Below are 21874 nucleotides of genomic sequence, written 5' to 3' on the forward strand. Positions count from 1 at the left end.
GTATCCATGTTCCCTTCCAGTCAAAAAACTGAGCTCAACTTGAGGTTTATCAGGTTACTGAAGCTGAAGCATTGTTTTTGGAGTGCAGCTCAATCGGCCCCATTAAGGGATTACTAGGCAGCATGTAAATGTTGCTTGGTCTCTTTTGTGCTCTCATAATTGTTAACTATGAAGTTCACATAATAACTAATAGCCAGTATGATACCCCGTGCTTCCGTTGCCAATGGCAACCAATAGAGTCTCTTTCTACGGCTGAGGTTGAATGTGAGCAAGAGGGAAGATAGACACAGACAGAGCCAGAATAAAAGAGCATTCTAAAGAGAGAATCAGAGGAGATAGACTGGATTCTGATCATTCAGAGGGAAGAAAAGAACACACGCTGGGTCTCGACAGATGCAAATGTCAGCTGGATTGTTTGATTTGAACAGTTATGAGGGGAAAATACCTGTGTCTTTCTCTCCATTTCTTTCCCTTAAAATGTTTGTGTGTGCCTAACAGAGGCTGTGGGGGCTGAGGCACACAGCAGAACTATAGCAGACATGAGCAGCCTAAAGGAAAGTATCATCCTTCGCTGTACATTTTTTCTTTAACTCTACAATATATGTCAGCCTGCAGTGTGCATTTAGCCTGCACTTGTTTGTTTATACCTGTTAAGCACACAGTTTTGGGGAAGGTGAAGTAAAGGAGAGGAGGCACTTCATGCAACTCATCACTGAGCTCACTGCTACTGCGCTGTCTGCTTAAAGAGTTCTGGCACCCCGCTGGGAAAGATGAGAGGCTTGATTACAGTCAAATTAGCAAATGAGCAGGTTAATTACGGAGCAAAATTCCTGTGTAAGGACTGTCATTTTTCTGAGAGATGCTCCTGCTTAAAGAGCCTAAAGTAAAGAGGTAGGAAGGAGGGTGGAGGAGAAGAAAAGGCAGAGGCCGGATTCATTTTTCTTTTTTTTTTCAAGAAAACTCCCTGGTTTCTGCCCATTTTTGCTCTGAAGCTTACCGTTTGAGGTTAAGGGGAAATGGTTGCATCAATGCGCTATTATTTTTTTTTTTTGGAGGACACTTTTTCTCCCCTGCATTTTCCTTTTCTCTAGCTCCCTTTACCCTCACTCTGGAGACCACATCAAACCCCTCACTCCAGCTCTTACCCATTCACCCACTCACTGGCTTTCATCCTTCACTTCACAGGAGCCTTTGGGAGGCTTCAGATTTTTTATTTGTTACAACCACGTAGACAAGAAATTTCTGAGACATCACCTAAAGTTTGCAAGGACATTCTATTTCACACACACAAAAACTGAGCTTTATGAAGAGGGCAAAAATAATGAAGGAGATAAGATTACTGTGAGCCAGTTTTGATCTGTTTGTTCATGTAATGAACCCACGATTTGTGATTAGGCCCAATGTTACGCTCAGCCCTGCATGCTCTGCTTCGATTTGACTGATGGTTTTTCGGCTATTTTTACGAATGAGAGACATGAATGAATTCTGTGGGCAGATGTGCATGAGGTCTGGAGCAAATGGAGTGAGAAGCTGAGCAGCTGGCAGAGGACAAGAACTAGGCTAGCAAAAAAGATGGGAGATTCACACGCACCCAAACCCATATTCACACACACAGGCAATGACTAATCGTGGTGGTGGTGTGCACAAGAAGTGACATGACTCACATCAGTTCACTACCAGATGTCATTTGTGTGTCATTCTCAGAGACAACCCACTGCAACACTCCTAACTTAATTCCTCCTGCCTTGTCACCCCATGTCATCGTCTGTCATCGACTCAGTAAATTACTCTTTCATTGCAGCAAGTGTTTTGTGGGAATTTTTCTTGGATGTTGTCATATCTCTTAATGGATTTAAAGTTGTGAAAGTTGGCAGTTGGCTTTTTATAGATTTATGTGTGCTGCTGCAGCCAGAGGGAAACACATCAGAGGGAGAGACTTTGTAACTTTGAGAGGGCAGTTTAGTCACAGCAATGTGAGGGTATCTATATTTTATCCATCAATCATGTTTAAAAGGGAGAAAGGTAACCATTTTCCTAAGTGCATAGCTTTACAGAGGTCTATCAGCACTTGCTATACCTTTTAGATCACTAAATCAGCAACTCTGACCTCTCCTCTTGCTTTGTTCTTCATTTCTCCATCTTCCTACATTCATAGTTATGTCTTCCTCTCCTTTTTCCTCCACCCACTTAGACAACTCTATTGGATTTTTAGTCCATTCCAAATGAATTGAGCTGCGGCACTCATGTCGAAACGAGGCAGTCGATTGCTTAAATGTAACTACGCACAGTTATCGTGACTGCAGTGCAAGCCATTTGCGGGAAGCCTAAACATTATAAACAAATAAAGCAGCCGTATTGCCTCCAGGCCTTTGGTTAGGAATGCACTGCAGTGTCTGGTGAATGAGCAGCCAGCGTGAAATCCAATATAGGTCTGTGTGTGTGGAAGAAAGAGTGAGAACACTCCACTCCAATCTTCATCAATAAGGCACTATACAAGACTGGTATGGCTTTTGCCACCAAAATACAACCACTATTATTTTGACCACTCTCTGCTACATCTGATAGTACAAATACCAATACTGCCTGGTAATCATTTTACTACCGTACAGACAAAAACGGGATTCTGATCTCAGGATTCCCCCACAGAGCTGTAATACATCTCTCTTACTAATCAGAGCAAGGAACTTAGGTGGCTCATAGAAGTGTCTTCAGATGACCTGTTGATCAAGAAAAAACATCCCCTGATACTGTCAATTTCAAGCATTTCCTGAAATATTGCTGAATTAGATTTTATGGCAGAATATTGAATACAGAATACTTGCTTTAGTGGCAGCCATCAGCGCATATCCTAGAAACGCTGTTTTCTAAAGTGCTGATGTAGGTGTAGGATAAGAGGGGCAGGTTTTCCCCTACTGCTTTTGCATATAAGAAGGTCTAATGCAATCACACCTGACATAAGATCAGTGTTTGCTGGTGTAGTTTCAGTGCCAGCAGAAGCTGTTATTAATGGCCCTAAAGGCCTGATTAATGTTTGTTGGACAAAAAAGAAAAGCAAAGAAATCACCTTGATCATTATAGATGGGATTTCACATGACATTGAGCAGGCTGTGTTCTCTCCTATCTAGACCACTAACTCTGTCCTGGACTGTGTTTATCTCTTACTGTTGTGTCGTAATGGTTTAGTATGGTACAGGAGCTGCAAGGGATAAATCACCAGGGGTCTGTGTGCTGCAAGACATGCACTCCCAGAGGAGTCCTTTCGCTTCTATGATTTGCTGAGAAACCTCTGGTTACCATGGAAACCCCTTTATCACCAGCAGTTATTGGAACATTGACCCAGAACAGGGGCCAGGGCTAAGTGTGATGACCTCACAGCATTTGTTGCAGGGTGCCTTTTACTGACTGTTTCTGGGGAGATCTGCTTCATGCGACCACATACAAAGGCTTGAGCACTCGCATATCCAGAGCCTTTTTGTGCTGGTTTATTTGCCTCAAGCACCCTGGTTGGGCTCTTTGTGTGTGTGTGTGTGTGTGTGTGTGTGCATAAAAGTGTGCATGGCCACAAACATGATAAAGTGCATGTAAATATATCAAGGACAGGGATAAAAAGGGAAATATGAATCCATTCTTATGTCTGATCCCTGAAGATCCTGCACCATCCTATTCTTTTTGTGCTGCTCAGAACCGCCAGTTCTATCCAGCTCCAGCCTCATGGCTGCCGCCAATCCTAACTAACCTCTCAAACAGCCACATTAATTACCACAACCTCTCGCCCGACAAACAGCATCCATCTTGACAAGTCATTTATTCTCATTTTCAATTTTAAAACTTATTTGCCATAACAGAAGAGAAGCAAATCTGCCAATTGGATGTGATAGCTCATTTGTTTCTGTCATGCGTAAGTGGGACATTTCTTGAATTAAGATTTTAAAGGAGCGGCAGTCAACACACTTGTTGCATAGAAGTTTATGTAACATGTCCCAACACCCCATTGGGGAGATAGGACAGATTATTTTTGTTAATCTATTTCACATATATAGTTTTTTACGAGTTCATTTTCTTTTTTACTGTGAAAAAAATGTTTTTGACTCATTATGATCTACTGTATCCCAAGATGTAGCTTGAAAAAAACATGTGAATGTTCCTGATGTCATATTCTTACTCCATGTAGTGTGCCTTTGATTTAACTTCAGCTGTTGCATTAATTTCATCCATCCATCTATTTCTCTCTATTCAATAGGCTTTATGGATATGGCTGGTTTATAAAATATCTTTATGAGACAGCTTTGGCTTTTTTGTACAGATATAAAGCAAAGTGGCCTTTGCAAATGCCTAGCAGTCGTTCTTCAGTCTCCCCCTCTTACCCCTCATTTCACTTCTTCTGTATGCCTTTCCAGCCACATCCTCTCTAATGAAGCTAAATCTAGCATGTTAAATGGGACCAGTCAGCTATGTCATTGGCAATGGAGCAGCCAGGGCTGTCTTCTATAGGCCCCAAAGGCACAAACACTCCAAGGCGGTGACTTGGTAGCATTAGAAGCATTCACACTCTTCATGCACAACAACAAGACCCAAGTAGGCAAAAACTTACCTGGGAGCGCTCTGAAATATCGATGCCATGCATACACCCACAGATAGATGCACCTATGTGTGGGCTGAAGAGAACAGGTAAAATTACAAAGTCAAAATGAGTATGTGGAAGTGTAACTGTACCTCTAGCTTAGAATGGTACTGTACCAGTGATCATGATGAGAGAGATGTGCATGGTGGGAGACCATTCTTTAGATTGCACCACTCTCAGCTTCAAAGTTCTCAGCTTCAGGATTTTTGTTTAGAATCTAATGGCTTTGGAGTGTGAGTGCACACGGTAACATAAGTGGAAAAGCACCGTAATATAGGACCCTACATGGCAATCCAAAAAGCACACACACTTACTGGTACATGCACTGGCATGCACACACAGCGTGTCAAATCTCTTGCTGAAGTCCAATATATCCCTGACAAACCCATTAAAGGTGCTTCATACAACAGCCTCTCACAGAACACAGAGAGAGGGAAGTGGGAGCAGAACAGACTGAGAGGGAAACATAGAAGAAGAGCCATATATTTGTTCGGTGTCAAGAACTAAAAGCCATTCTGGTATCCATTTATACTTTCATACCCAGATTCATTTTTGTGATGTTTTTGATGGTAAAACATACAGCTGTTACACTTGCTCATTAAGTGGTTTTGGACTTGTAGAAAGCAAAGTAAAATCACATGAATCTTGTGTGAAATGTCATCAAAAGTCACTTAATGAAGACATTCATCTTTCTTGTTGTGTGAAAAAAAGATCGCAATGCTTCTTGTTTTCTTCGTAACATACCTATTCTGGCAAATGTGCTTTTACTACAATGGGGAACTTGATTAACACTGTAACCTTTTACACAGTGTCAAACCCGGATCTTGCATAATTTTACATTTTTTTGTATTAGTAATTGACTGAATAAGCTTGTGCTTACATGACGTTCGAAAAAACAAACTCTGTTAGTACATCGAAAACCTTCAAATTACTGTCTGATTGAAATAATTCTAAATCAAGTCAAACTAACATTATACTGTTTTAATTTGAATTACTCATGCATTTATATGTTCTATAGAACTCAAATTAGCCCAGGGGCATTGTGAATGCTCCACTGTTCCCACCCCAGACTTTTGTTCCAGAAATAACAGAAGACGCTAGTACCCAGAAGTAAAAGAAGCCAGCAATAACAAAGAATAACCACAATGAATGGCATCTCATTTATAAAGTAAAGCAGTCTAGTACTACACACTTAAAAGAGGGCATATCACCACCTACCCTAGTGTAGTCAGACATACTTCGGTTAATAAATGACAGTACCCTCCCTTGTTGGTAGACTGCAGAAAGGAGAGTAGACAAACTATATGTGCCAACTCGAGCCATTTGCTTAACTGGTGACAAAAGAGATTTTCTACCTAAAAGCTCTGGATTAACCCCTTCTTTTGTCAAAACAGGGTTTAAAATTTATACCTGCCAACTGTCAACTGCAGGTAAATTTTGGGTTTGTCAGATGAATTGAAAACTGAAAGCAAAGTGAAATTGCAGGCTGACTGTTCACCATTCCCACCCTGAGTAAATCAACCAGAGCAGTTTACTATTCGGCACTTTCCAATCTACGATTTTTTTTATCAATGTGTTTGGCATAGGAAGTTAAAGTACAACACTGTCATTCACTGGAAAAAGGTCAACTAAAGTTGTCAGTCTGATGCAGTGTATGTATGCTTTAAAGCACTGCTAAAGATGATCATGAATGCTAACAACTCTGTAATTCTTTTGAGGCAAAGACTGCATGATGCAATGTTGTGAACCATAAAAAGTTTCAGTTTAAAAAATTCCCTGCTATTGGCAGATGAGCCAAACAGTTCATTTTGGACCCTAGTCAGACAGCAGAATAAGCTAACTAACAAGCTCAAGTTCAAATTAAACTTTTCAGTTACCGAAGTCATTTGAGCAGAATACCTGAGCAACTCAAATTACGCCTTGGGTCAGTGATGCAAGATAGTTTATAAGTCCAAGAATGTCAAATTTGCATGTTAATATTATCTCCTCCTTTAGTGCCATACATGTTCAAACTTCCTCTGTAGGGGAGTGTACCTACAGAAAGGTTGTTGTTTTTTTCAAATGCTAATACAACCTTGTGATGGTTTACACAACAGTTCATAAAAATCATAGAGGCCAGTACTCTTTATTGCCATAGTTTTTTTCTTAAAATTTTTAGGCTTTTTTCATCTTGCAATTCTAGGCTTTTTTTCATATGTCCTTGAGACATCCATTTTCTTTTCCCATACTTGATCCAGTTTATTAAAAATACTTTTAAGGCTTTTGAATTAGCAAATTCTATGTTTTCCCTCAAACAATAAAAATAATTAAAGTAAAATTCCAATTCAGAGGTTAGATTTTGTTCAATTTCATCATCATCATAAACAACTTTGCATTCCCCCTCCCATAAGATTTCTACCCACAGATGGAAAAAATGATGGGATAGATTAACCAGTTCCACCAGTTCCACAGTTAAATTTAATGAATTAATTTCTCTTGTTTTTTTGTCTACTTGATGTAAAGTAAGATACCCATATAAAGCTGACAATCTGTTCCCCTCCCTGCTCACCCTCTTTTTGACATTTCAGCCTGAGGAAATGAATCTTCTCTGGCATTTATTCACTGCTCCGGGGTTGCACAGCCCTATAGCTGCTGTCATTTACACTTTTTAATATGGGTGTTAGTGCTACACTTTTCTGTTTACCTAAACAATCACTGACTTTCCTCTAAATTGACAGGATGACAGAAAAAAACGCTACAGCGTCCCTCAACATTTCACCTCTGCGTAGAGTTATGGCATGCACACACATACAAAGGCAATGCATGTTGTACACTTAAAGCAAGCCAAAGCCTCCAGTGTGTCACCTCTGTCATAGTGTTAATTAGACAGTGTCACCGTCTGTCCCCAGTGACATTTATTGCACATTTGAATATTTTACCCAGACAGATGGTAAGAATGTCAAGGCATGACACTGAGTTATTAAGCCTTAGCCCTCTCCGTCTGCGACAGAATGCAGGCCTTGTCAGTACTCGATTGTTTTAATAACTCACTGACAGTATCGTAGCAAAGTTTGCCCTGACTCCCTGTGCTGCAGTGAGCTCCTAGGGCATAGGTGAAAAAGCCAGCACACATGCTCATGTGTGCCCAAGCAGATGCACACAAACCAGCATGAGTTAGACTTCACTGAATGAAGATGAAGAGGAATTCCCTCTGTGACTAAAAGAACAAGTAGCATTGCTCTGTGACCTCTACACTGACGTTATCCATCTGCAGACTGCCATTTTTTTTTTTTTACTGTGCATGACCTTCACCCACGTTAACACTCTTTCTCAGATGCACAGTCTACCTTGGATGGTTGCCATAACCTTATAATGTGACACCAACATGTTATGGTAATGCCTCTTATATACAATCAAGACCCTTCTTATAAAGCAAACTACTACAACAAACAGTCAAAAGTTCACCTGAATAATCGTTTGAATAATGTTTCCACCAACAGAATTACGAGAATTTCTAAGAATATGTTTGACCTTTTTTTTTCTGTTTTATTCAACCTGCAACGGCAAAGACAGCGAAACCTACTTCAATGATGTTTTACTAGCAAGCACAAGGTGCTAGATCTTTATCAGGGGACGATCAAACCGTGGCAGATTGTGCACCAAAAGCTGTGGCAAAAATCCCATTGGCAGGCAATTCATAGTAAGGTCCTCTTCAAGAGAAGTAATTATCTGTAGGAATGCCTCATTAAAGTGTCTATTATGTCTGAATAAGGAGTATTGTATTGATCACAAGGGGTTATGTTACAGTTGCTGCCATCTAAATACCATCAGATCAACACTAATTCACACCTGCATCTGCAAAAAAAAACAGTTAGGAAACCAGATATATGACCTCATTATGTACATAATATACACTTGATTACTAATTATAATTTTTAGTGCTCACTGCCTCTACATTAAGGAAGTGCAGTGAGATAGCATGATGTTACTGTGCCTACACACTAGCACTGCTTGGCAGTATAAAGAACTTGGTTGTGGGTTTGTTACTTTTTTGTCTGGCTTAAGGAAAAAGTATTTGAAAAGTTTACCTTGAGAGAGCCAAACTTGTGTGTGAAGAAGCCATAGAATAAAATGAGCCCACTTCTCAACACTATTACATGCTGTATTTGCAAAATGGACCCACTTTCACTGAGGATTATAGTGTAAAATTTGGATTAACAACTGACTGAACACAATTTCGTTGCTTATTTTGTACATTACTCATTTGCCATATTGAGAAGAAACAGACTAAAATTGTGTGAGGGACGTGGAAAGAATGAAAAGAACCTCCTTGAACACCTGTAACAGCTGTGGCATCTGACCAAAATGGGTTCTTATGGGGTTTGCGGAGAGCCTTAGCTGAGCAGTAAATTTGGAGCATATTTTGTTACAGAGTGCTGTGGATTTGAAGGTCCTTTAATATAGATAAACACTTGACAAATATTGATTTGTCAGCACTTTATGTTGTGTGTATATTGTAACAAACCCGTCTCACTTAAGGTAGACCCCACATTGCTGATGAATAAAATAACTTCATACTCCTCAGCTGCTTTTGCAACACTGGCAGTCTATAAAATAAGAGTGTTTGTCATTCCAAGTATATCCATCCTGCTGTCGCCCTGTCCCATTCCCACAGCTCATTCTCATCTTGTCTGTTTTTTCTCCCTTGAGTTTTTGAGCTATGTGTAATTACCCCGTTTGTTTGCACCTTGGCTCTAACTGCCTGTCGTCTCACAGCCAGTTTGTGTTCACAGTAAGCATGTGTGTGTGCACGTTTGTGTTTGAGGGCCTGCATGTGCCAATCAGTCTTTAGTAAATATGTGTATGACAGGCAAGAGTATGCAGGAGTGAAAGTGTGTTTTTCGGCACATGTGTGCATCACCCTGAGCCCACTCTGGCAGACACAGCTAGACAGAGTGAGGGACCTTGTCGTTCCTAATCCCTTTGTTTTGAGTCAGATTAGAGCTCTGCGAGGCGTTCGCGAGGCCTGCAGAATGTGGATTTAAGGATTAGTCTAATAAACAGAGACTCTGTGGCACTCTGCAGCCCAGTGTGGAGATTACACAGACACCAAGAGCAAGGAAGAGAGAGGGATGCATTTCTCCTGACTCCCCCCCCCCCCCCCCCCCCCCCCCAGTTCGTTCATTTCCATCCTGACAAATGGGAGGATGAGAAAGGAGACGTAAGGGAGAAAATTGAAGGTGGATGAGATCTGTTCACAGTTCCTGATCAGTGTGGCAACTTTCATCCGTCTCAACTCCCTGCAGGGACTAGAACTGTGAGTCACATAAGCAAACCTTGGGATATGAAACTCCTAGCCTGTACTCTTGTATGACCTCAGCAGCACTTCATAACTACAGCACTCAGCCTGGCTAATCACAAGGGATGCTTCCTCATTCAAATACAATACTCAGCAAAGCACCAGCAATGTACAGAGGAAGCATTCCGTATAAAGTGAGAAGTTTAAGAGGAAAACAAAACTATTAGTCCACTAAAAGTCATGCCTTGCCTGCTTTTCTGCAGTATTTTTGCTTTCCATTCTGTTTCAGTACAGGATAACAACTTACAGGCACACTAAATCCAATAGAACTGGCTGAATGAAAGAGAATATATCTCATTTTATATTTGTAAGTGAGCTTATTGTTCTGTGGCAGTGCAGATGAAAGGCAGCCTAATTTGTAAAACCCACTATACGCACTTACTATGTGCTCACTTGCTAATGAGGGCCTAGAAATGAGATAGGGGAGTTTTCTGTACATCACTGCACTCTGGAGTTATGTTGTTAGGACATTTAAACCCAGAATGTACACAATAATCAAACTTGGACATCCCTCGTCATGTAAATTTGACAGCTTCATCTATTTTAGGGGCAAAATATTTATTTTTCCTTCATACAATCTGCAATTAGAAGAATACTTTCCCTTTAATCAAAATGACTTCAGTGCTCCAGCGTCAAAACAATTAATGACAAAAATAAACATGCCAGCAAACAGTCACTGAGCCAGAGAATACAATGACCCATCACACTTAATGTAAGCACGTGATTTTTACCTGTTTGGCTCAGATAGCTGCTGGACGTAATGGGGTGAGGTGTGTGGGACAGAGGGAGAAAAAGAGAGATGAAAGATGTTTCCTGTCCTGCACTACCCTCTCAGCTGTTGGCTCACAGAACCTCTTGGAACCAACATGGACCACATTTTCCAGTTGAACTTGAGCCATCCAAGCCAGCCCATTGCCACCCTTTTGCCTTGCGTGTAATTACATGCATGTATTTTGGTGTGGTTTTGTATATGCGCATGCACTTTCAATACCACATGAGATTGCAGGCATGATTTATGACTCTTGGACTCTCAGTCAGAGCCACATGCACAGTCCATACATGGCAGATTTGTATGCGTGTTTGAAAAAGAATAATAGAGGCCAGAGTGCATTATAAATGCAGCTACATAGAGGAATATGCCTATACGTGTATAATTCAAATACACACACTTCTGTCTGAGCACAAGCAGTAATCAAGATGCTCACAATGAGACAACACACGCACACCTTTAATTTGATATCCATACAGTGAAATTTTATGTACATAATGAGACATTTGTTGATTAATTACAGTGCTTCACTGTGTGCACTGTTTATTATACCCAAAGAAAAATAATCATGGAGAATAGAACAAATTAGACATTAGGATAATAAGGATTCATACTTAGGGATGTGATGTCAAGTGCATGCTGCTCGTAGGACAAATCTGGAAATATAATTGGATTCTCAGTTGAATTGTATGTATAATGTTTTAATCTTGACTATGTTTGGACTTCTAGTTGGATGCTTTTGCCTGAGACAAGATGCAAGCAGGGTTTTTTTGATGGTGTGTAATTGAGTACAAGTCTCATTCAAGGATTTGTTTTTTTCTCTTTATTCTCATGCAACCTCTCTGTTCTCTGCTCTCTCCCGGTCTACTCCTTTGTTTCTCACAGTCACTGTGAGCCTTCCACTCTTTGTCTTTGTGAACAAACTGTGTAAACAACTTAATTTGAGCAGCAGCACAAAAACAGCGGAAAATTGAAGCCAAATGCTTTATAGCCACTATTCTGATAACAGAGCCAGGTTTTCAAAAGGCCATCTATTGCCATACAAATTTCATTCAAATTAGAAAAAAAAAGAGACAGAAAATGAAAAAGACACCAAATGAACTACTTCATCTCCTGTTGACAAAGATTATTAGAAGAATGAATGAATTTTCTGATGGAAAGGATCCATGGGGCGTTTTATCAGGCTTTTTAGCTGCCAGTCTTGTTGGCTGGTTGTCATGTTTGGTCTGTTTACGATTGAATTAGATGAGCAAGGTAATAGTTGATTTGCAAGCCCTTATATTCCAACAATAAGATAACATAAGTCAAGCTCTTTGTTTTGTATCTAGTTAGAATAAAAGGAATTTGAAAGTGTTCCACTGAAAACACAAAGTGGTGTATAAGCATCCAAAGAATGAACAAATGAGGCCATGCGCCAGCATTAACAGATGTGACATTAACAAAATGGATCCACCATTACTTAGATTTAAAAGTATAAAATGAGGATTAATAAGGGAGTGAACACATGAGATATGTTAAATAGAATAAGATGAGATAATGTGCTCATTTGAAAACATACATGCAGTAGAAATTATGAAAGCTTTGGTATATACAGCTAAAAACACCTAATGTTCTCATTACCTGACAAAAATACATATATGCAATTATTCTGACACTCCCTTAATCTGAAATTTACAGCACATATGTGTGTGTACCGAAATACAAGAAAAGAATAAAAAAATAAACCTTACAAACTTTATTATCTCGAAGGTTAAGAACATGTCAGTAAATGTCAAGAGACAATGCAGTTTGTAGACAGGGACCGTGCCCTGTTTTTGCTCCCTTCTAGTTGGCTGCAATTAGAGTCATCTGGACAGGAAGTCTCCCACAGTGCGATGGCTCTAAAAAACATCTACACCAGCACTCTCACATCACCTTCATGCTTATTTGTTAGAAAAATGAGCGCTGGGGCTGGATGGAATCTTTGTTGCTAATTGTCTTTGAATGTCTTGCCAACGTACATGTAACCATTACAAATGCAGTGAAATAATATGCAGAGTCGAACTCAGTTGAGTGTGAGCGTCATGTTAACCGAGCTGGTTGCCTCTGCAGTAATTTCTGCAGGGAGATTTGAGGCATGATGCAAGAAAACACAGAATACCTGAGGAAGGTTCCAACCATACATGCACTATTACACATCTGTTTGCTTTTCTTTTTCCGCAAGTCAAGTATTCCTTTGACAGTATTTCAGCTAAAAGTATATAGTAGGATTGTTGTTCATCTTTAAGACTTGTTTTTGCATAATGTTTCAAATACATGCCTTCTTTTGGTTACAAAAGATGAAATGCTTAATTTTCATGTAATAACACCTAAGATTCAAATGGACCAAAACAAAAAAAAGCTGCCTCTTAATCTACTACCATGCTTAACTTGTTTCTTTTTCATATATGGTTTCTCTTCTTTTAGAAGATGACTGGGTTGAAAGGGATACCATCTTGTTTGATGCTCACTAATCCACTGATGTCATTAACTTCCTATTAACTGGGTGTGATTTCTGGTTACAGTGAATTTACACTGTGCCGTTCTCCATATTTTTCTTTGAAGCTGTTATTTGCAGGGAAAAAAAGGCCATTATCTGTCCCAAACTCCACCTCTGTAATTTTGAAAATGAATTCTCCACCCTCTCTGTCATCTTCCAATTACATTTCTCATTCTGCCTAGATTTCATGGTCACTTCACGGTTGCATGCGCGTCTCTTTTCTCCTTCGTCCAACTCCTTTCTCGCCTGTCAAGGAAATGTAGTTGCGTGCAATCTCATGCAGGTGTTGGTATAGTTTTGCATTCATGTGTCTGTTTGTCTGCCTGTCAGCTTAGCCTGCCTGGGTGTTTGTATGAATATGCATACAGCTGACTGGTGGCATACCTTGAAACTGTATGTAAGTGGTCCGAATAAGAGCAAGTCGTTGTACTTCTGATGAATGAATCATCATTAGTGTGATGATCTGTTGACACCAGAGTAATAAATCTGATAAAGTTAGCTGTATATGGATATAAAATTTGATAAAAAGCACCTGTGTGTATTGGAGATGATTACTTTGTCTTTAAAAAGATTTTTAACAGGGATAGAACTCCTATAAATGACATCTATGCCTCCGCCTCCTCCTGTTTTCAGAAAATTGCTGTGATTCATCAGGATTGCCTTAGTGGTTATCACTGGGTATTGGATGATACATGGATTAGAGGACTTCATTAAGATTCCAAAGAAATACATCAGGCAGCCTTCAGAAAAACTTGGCCTTGGGTAGCACTGGACATTAATATCATTATTTGAATCATACAGCTGAAGTGGTCAAGAAATAGTTGAAAAAGAAAAAATGCAATGCGATATCATGAACATCCAGTCAGAAGAACAGTATTTCTCTCAAAAATTTACCACAACTGAAAATTTGGAATGAGTTTGATTCATTTTTGCACATAATTGTATGAGCTCTGCTGTCTTCAAATATCTGTGTTACATTTGTACAAGTTGTCTGCTGGATCATTATCTGCCTCAAATTTCTGATGTCAAGAATCATTCTTGAAGAGACACATCTCAAAGAGAACTAATTATTGTACTCAGGTAACAGGAGATACTGCAGTAAAAGAGCCATGAATTGATTTCACAACAAAGTTCCAGCCTAAGATAGGTCCTGTTGATGAAGCTTCACTCTAAATCATCTTCATAAATAACAGTGACACAAATATTATAGGTTAAAATACATGCCAAAGGCACTCACAAAGCCACCATATTAAAGCTAAACCTTACAGATAATGAATACAGAATTATTTGTCATTTGCGATGTGGATCAGATTTCCCTAAATTAAGTTAAATGTTAGTTAAATGTTTGAAAAAGATGCATATGCATGTGTGCATAAGATAAAGAGACAGTGAAAATGTTAAAAAGTCAACATTCATAAGTCATACGATCTGTGCTAGCAAAACTTTGCCTGTGGCTCTCTCTGACTGTGGTATGTGAAAATATCCAAGCTGATGACAATGAAAGCTCACAGTAAGTGCTCTTTCCCATGTATCCGTATCAAAAACAGGAATGGTGGTGGTGTTAGTCTGCCACTTAAGCAGGAAAAAGCTATGAATGAATTTACTGTGTGTGGGATATTCCTTTGAACAATGACATCAAAAGAGGATACATTTACACTCTACAATGTTAAAGAGACATTAATTATCTGATATCCAAGAAGTATTCAAATGAGCCTACATTACGAAGCAATTATGTAATTTGACTTGCTCTTTCATTCTGCTCAATCTATGCTTAGCTGTTTAGATGTGAGCTGTTTTTGCTAATTTAGTTTCGAAGATAGCTTTTCTTGAGTAAGCTTATGACTTTTTAGGATTTAGTAAAAATCAAGAATATGAAAAAAAAAACAGTTTTGTGTGGAAAATTATTATTTCTGTGCCTAATGTTTTTCTTTAAGCAGCCATCCATCCAAAGCATGAGCATCATCTGACCGACAAACAATCTGAGTTATTCAGATGCATTGAGCCCTCTGCAAAGCTAACAATAAAATAATTATTTCCGCACCCTCTGGTGCATCTGTATGAACTATATAAAAAGGGTTGCCACTAAAGTAGACAGTAATACTATGAGAAAATAGCAACAGAACCAATAGGTTTCATTGAGCTGGAATTTTATCTTCAATTTTACCAAAATACACAGGTTTTAGAAACACCATTTAGAATTCCCACAACTTTTCAGAGTCTTGTAAACTTCCAGTTAACATTTTATCAGAATTTTTGACTTAATCAAATTTTTTAACATTTTTATTTTGTTATTTTATATTTGCTACAATTCACTGAGTTAGCCATGACTGAGGATTTTTGCTTTGAATCTGCAAAGCAACACTCAAAGTCACAGAAAGTTTTAGCAGATTAGCATGTTTATAGAGCCCTATTTACTGATTGAGGAAGAAGAGGTAGAGTCACATCCTAAGTCATTCTAAAAGGTTTTCCTTGCAAAAACTTCTAAATGTACTATTTAGAGTTACACAAATACATTTTTTGGAGGGTTCATAACTGCTAGGGGGAACTTTAATTTTCTGAAACATACATTCATATCCTCAAATTAAGTCTTACCAGCTTTGTAAAACCCTGAACGTCCAAAGATTTTGCCTTTGGGGTACTCACTGACACAGAGGGCTCGTGACTAACTGTCAGTGAGTGAGAGGTTGGGTTGCTTTGGCCCCCTGCCTGCCCAAGCTAACTTTCACCCCACCACAACAAGTTACAGGATTACAGGATTCTTTTCAGGCCCTTGTATGATAGTTGCATACCGAAATCCATTTACTCTACGTGGGATGAGAACAATGCAGATGGATACATAGTTACTATTATCCCCAGCTCTGTACTATAAACAGAAGACACGCATTTACTTAGTTCTTATTGTCTCATGTAACTTCTGTAAATAGAAAAGAAGAAAGTAAAAAAAGACAAATAATCCTAAAAGTTAGATTTTAAAAAATGGACAGCCCCTTCAACACAGTTATGACTAAACATCCACTACTATTCACCTGATAGACACAAACACAGTTATACTACACAATGCCAGCTGCGCTAGTCAACTGTATGCATAACACCAGTCAAAATGTCCCCACATTCCCTGAGCCCATATCCCACTTTATTTCCTCGTCCTCCATTCAGGGAACAAACACATTAAGGTTGGACTCCTAATAGCTTCTGTGATGGATACCCAGGCATAATGAGCTCTTTATGAGACTTAATACCTACTGTTAATCAATGGACATAGCAGGGCACTTTTGAATACTACCTTCCAAGCATTTTAAAATGAATGAATAGATTGACTTACATAATGTAACCTTTTCTCTTTTTTTTCTTCTCTCTCATTTTTCCTCCATTGCAGCACGCAATTAGCTACATCACATATTCTAAATCAAATGCTGCCTGTTCTTTATAAATGCCCTTTACTGCTCCGACACGTGATAAACGCTGTCCAGACTGAAAGCTATTGTGAAGTAAATGCAATGGTGCGCTGTAATGTTGTGGGTGGACAAGACTTTTCCTTAGCCTCAAGTAATGGAACCGTGGATGACCTATTTATTGCCATAAATATCAGATCAAGGCAGCTGCTGGAAGTGTTCCTGTCAATTACTGCTGGTTCTAGTATTGTTTTACTTTGATCTTTAGTTCCGAGTGCAATGCATTGCTCAAGGGTGCTCCACTAGTATCAGACTTTATTAGCATCACAATCATATATAATCTGCATCCACAAGTGTAAGGATGGTGAGATTAAAAGTATGCTGGTGTTGGTACAGGAATGGGTGGATGAGGCATTAGCACAGAAGAGGAAATGTCATAATAGACATGTTCAGTTGTGATACAAGTTGTTTTACAAGCTGTATCAAGTTCAGGTGACACAGTCTTCTCATGTACTCTGTACTTTCATCTTTGTGTGTTTGTAGAGTTTTGCTTATGTGTGTGTGTGTATGCATTTGGGTGTGTTTGATTATCCCTTACAGCTTCTAAGGGAGCCAGATTCATTCTCACTCTTATAATGAGGGAGAGACTTTCAATGCCCTCAAGTCATTTCTCCTCTTCTTCCATCCTTCCTGTTGCATCCGGCCTCTATTCTTTCTTTGCTGCCTTTAACCTTGTTCTAATCTCGATAATCTATTTGTTTTGTCATGATTCCTTCTGTCTCTTCTCTGATTTCTGCCCCTTTTGTTGTATTGATGCATCACTGACATCAGTTCAAGTTGGCTGGACCATGTTTGAGTCACTTTCTGTTTTTATGTAATAGATTTGAATGCTGGCTGACCATTTTTCATCAGCGCGGTCGATGGCTGACTATCTCTGTGGACCACAGAGCTGGCAGCTCTGTTTCTCCCCACAATAGCCCAACTTATCCTGCATCAATACTCCAATGTGTTGTATATTTGCCCGGTTGCTCAAATGTCCATTCGCAGTGCTCCCTTTTACCTAACTCTCCCTGTATATTCTACAGGGAGCGCAAGGCTAGAGTGAGTCACAGCAGTGCATCCATTAATTTTATACCAACCTTTCTCTGTCTTTTCCACTCTCTTCATCTCCCCTTCTTACTGTCTCTTTTTCCAGGTGACTGAAGCAGAGGCTGACATTACGGGGGCCCTTTAGGAAGGCCCTCCATTTCCCCCCACTGCCTTCTCCTCCTTCTCCTCAACACCCATCTCTAACCCTTTGCATTCCCACCCCCCTCACCCAACCTCAGCATGGATCTGAAGGACCGCAGGCACCGCTCTCTGACCAGGGGTCGTTGCTCCAAAGACACCCAGTACAACACCTCCTCCCTGGATGCAGACGAGTGCCGCGTACCTACCCAGAAGTCATACAGCTCCAGTGAGACACTCAAAGCCTTTGACCACGAGCAGAGGCTGCACTATGGTGGCTGTGTGACTGACTTGGTGCACCATGAAGCTGATGAATACTCCAGACAAGGTGGGTTTGAGGACCAAAGTTACCCTCTTAAACATTCAGTCAGATTTGGGGCTTCCTCCATACTGTGCTTAATTGAGGACATGACATGAGAAATTTTGTCAGTTTAGGTCGTTTGAGGACTAGTTCGATTCTTTGGAATGAGAGTTTGCTGAGAGTTAGATGAAAACGTGTTGGTTTTGAATTATGACTTAGACCAAGAATATACTTACTTTTTTTAACCTATTAACAAAAATGAACAAAAATGAGTGTTGTCGGTATTATTGTTCACTTGTCTGTGCTTGGTAGCCAGGAACCAGTAGATTCCACTCTGGGGCATAGTATAAAACTCAGACTGAACAGTACTTCAGCATTTACAGGACTTAATCAAGGAACATGGAGATGATAAAGTAAGCTGATATTTGGTTGCGTATATCCAGTGAGTATATTCAAGTACTTAAGGGAAAACTGCTTTACTGGCTCTAAAGTTTAAAAAAGTCCACCCAGCACACTTTTTGATTTCGCTATCTTGTTAAGAATAATCATAGAAAAATAGCATATGGTGAGTTTAGGGAGTTCTGTGTATAATTTACATTATTTATAAAGCACGAGCAAGACGATTTTTTTTCACTGACTATCTATAGAGAATATTTTATATCTATACATAATATTTTTGAATTTCCCCCACTGGGGGATGGATAAAGTATTTTTCTATTCTATTCCAGAGGTTGACTTTTTTTTTAACCTTTTCCCATCATTATGTCCAGATTTCAGTCGTTGTGCTTATCAGTCTAAACTAAGCAGTCACTGATGATAGTCTTAGCTCCTGTAAAAGGTAAAATGTCACAATATTGCCTTGATCAATCATAGTTCCATTACATAAGATTTGTATAAGTATTGAGCATTAGAAGAGATTCTTGCAGGTGTCATCAAAGAAAAAATTGCTGATGCAGATAATGAACAACTGCTAACGACAGCTAAACAACAATCTCACCCAGTACTATGTTTTTATCAAACATAAGAAAGACATCTTCTATCGTACATTGAACACTCAGTGTTGTGTGACTATGTAAAAAAAGTCCTTTTTTTAAGGCAATGTGTTGTTTTTAAAGAGCTGTGTCGAGCTCTTAATGTAATCAGATGCTCTAAACAGTGCCAAAGCAGACCTTTTAACACTAGCAAGACTGTCATAATGAACTTCTGTATCCCACCGCGAGCAAGTTTGCCAATAGGCCGATAGGTCATTTCTAAAGGGATGGGTCAGCTCTCATAGTCGTCTTTAAAATGTGTGCTTGTGCATGCGGGGTTGTGTTTGTGTTTATGTGCGCATGTGTATAGCTTGCAAAGGGACATGAAACAGAAAGTATTGATCCTTGGCTAGTGAAAGGAGTCAGACTCAATAGGATTGATCTCTGCTAAGCTCTGTTTTCTCTGCATGGACACAGACAGAGAGGAAGCCAGCTCAAAGCAACACAATATAGTGGAGGGTTGGGTAAAAAAAAGAAAAAGCACAGAAACCCACCTAAAAAATAAGTGAAGGTACACAGCAAAGTCCTCAATGGTATTTTTCCAAATGGAATATTATCATTATGGCTTGAAAAGGGAAACTTGCTGCCAAGGTTTCATGTCCTGCTGTGTGTGGTTTTGAGAAATTACAAAAAATCAATCTGACAGTGGCTCATAGAAGAAAATATTCAACCGCACCCTCTCAAGGGAAAAAAGTGTTTTAAAGAAAAGAATACAACAAAAGAACATACTACTGTGGAGGTAAAGGTAACAGCAGAAAATTGAGGATTGATTGGCAGAATCCACGATAGACTAAAAGTCAGTGGTGTGTGTTGCTCAGACACACTCCAGTGCTGCTCTGAGCTGACCTCACACCAGGCAAGAGCTGGTCGATACCACAGTTCTCTCAGCCTATCGGCTTCATCGAAAGCCCAGAGCCACAGATGCATCGTGGGAAGTGTGGCCACAGGAGACCAACAGTGTTGCAGCACCATATGGACTGTGACACTATGGGAGGAGGAGTAGTGTTGGAAGGATGGGGAAAGAGAAGGAGTTAGAGTGAGAAAGATAGTGTGAGAGAAGCAGCACTCAGAGTTTTCATAATCTTTCAAATACATATTTTTGTAACCAGAAGACGACTGAAATTGCCGGGGACTGAAACTGTGTCTATTGTTTAGAATAGCTTGAAGTTTTGAAATAAGATGGTAAAAGAGGACAGAAAATCCATTTAGTTTGAGAATTGGAAATATAGGAGAATGATTTCAGATCATATCCTTTTTGTGTCATTGACCATCTAACAGGCAGTTTGAGGAAGAGTTTTGCATGAACTGGACTGGAATATTAGTTTTTAATAGCTGATGGCCCCACTTTAAAAAATATGATTAACTTTGATTAAATTACAATGTTTTTTCTCGTGTTTGGGTGAGCTATCATCACTTCTCTGCTTATTTTTGAGATGTTTCATGGTCAACTGAAGCTATTCTCAGACTGTTATTTTGCTATAATGGTTCTCTGTAGCACAGGCCAATTTACTGTACTGTGGCATGTTAATGAACATCGGTTTGCACTCAGCTGCCATTAGATTACTGTGTCATAAAAGCACATAAAACAGCACAAACTGTTCCTGAGTTTGATATTCCTAAATATGTAATTGAGTCATTAGGAAAGCTTTAGAAATATTCATACATATGAATATTGACATAATTTGTATTACCACTTCTTTGCTTTGATTACCTTTATCATACACATTCTAATACTGCGTAGGCACACATACAGTGCATCAAGTAGTTATGAAAGTTGATAAAGTTATGTATAACAAGTATTTAACTCGTGTTGGAGAAAAAAACATTGTTCTTCTATTAATAACATTATTTTTCCTCTTACACAAACAGGTTTATGATGCCATAAGTTGGATATATTAACATTTTCGTGATAACTTAAATATCACAAACTTTTGTTGCTATTTCTAATTGTGTAATAACATAATTACATAAAAACGCATAATAACTTTACTTAAATTTCAGTGAGTCCAGAGATATATATTCAGCACAAAAAAGAAAGAAAAGGTACACTTTGAGTGTTGAAGTGTGTGAAGTGAAGCTTTGGGTCTGTTACAAGTGCTACATGTTTGCATTTTTAGTATAGTCTCCGTACAATGTTATCTGACGGCATGGTAATATGGTGACTTTACAGACATCAAACGTTGTACTTTCTGTTTATTCTATGTCTGCTTTAGATATTATGTAAGGTTGAGTTCTCAAACAATAAACAGAAAAACATTGATTCAGTCAGACCACTGCACCCCCTCAAATCACCACCTACATATTCAGGTTAGTTCAGTTATATAAGTTCACTTGACTGCTGTATCCAACAAAGACAGCTGACCATTCTTGACTGCTTTCCTTCAAGAAACAGTAGCATAGGTGATAATGGCTTATTTTCTAACTTTGAGTTAATTTTAAATTGAAGCAACCTCTAATGGTCAAGTGGTTTTCACACATTAGATATGTAACAATATTGGCTTTATCAGTCATTTAAAGCTATGGCATTCAGTCAGTCACACACACTACTCACATTTATGTTAGAGTTACTCATCACGCATTCAGACCTGCCAGTGAAAGTGATGGAAGAACCACCGGTGAGCATGCCATAATTTCGGTTCATGCAGCATTGGACAGTGCATGAAGTCCTTAGGTCCTT

General features: G+C 39.2%; 1 protein-coding gene across 1 annotated transcript in view; it reads left to right on the forward strand.

The window, feature by feature from the left end:
- LOC140317796 (teneurin-2-like) overlaps nt 1–21874 on the forward strand; it is a 75316-nt gene that overhangs the window by 31033 nt on the left and 22409 nt on the right. Inside the window, exon 2 of the mRNA XM_072395301.1 lies at nt 17834–18193. Within this exon, the coding sequence (XP_072251402.1) occupies nt 17968–18193 (226 nt within the window). The 5' untranslated portion in view covers nt 17834–17967. The remainder of the gene's footprint in view (nt 1–17833; nt 18194–21874) is intronic.

This window comes from Leuresthes tenuis, unplaced genomic scaffold, assembly GCF_036924035.1.
Source record: "Leuresthes tenuis unplaced genomic scaffold, fLeuTen1.0.hap1 SCAF_11, whole genome shotgun sequence".
NCBI lineage: Eukaryota > Metazoa > Chordata > Actinopteri > Atheriniformes > Atherinopsidae > Leuresthes > Leuresthes tenuis.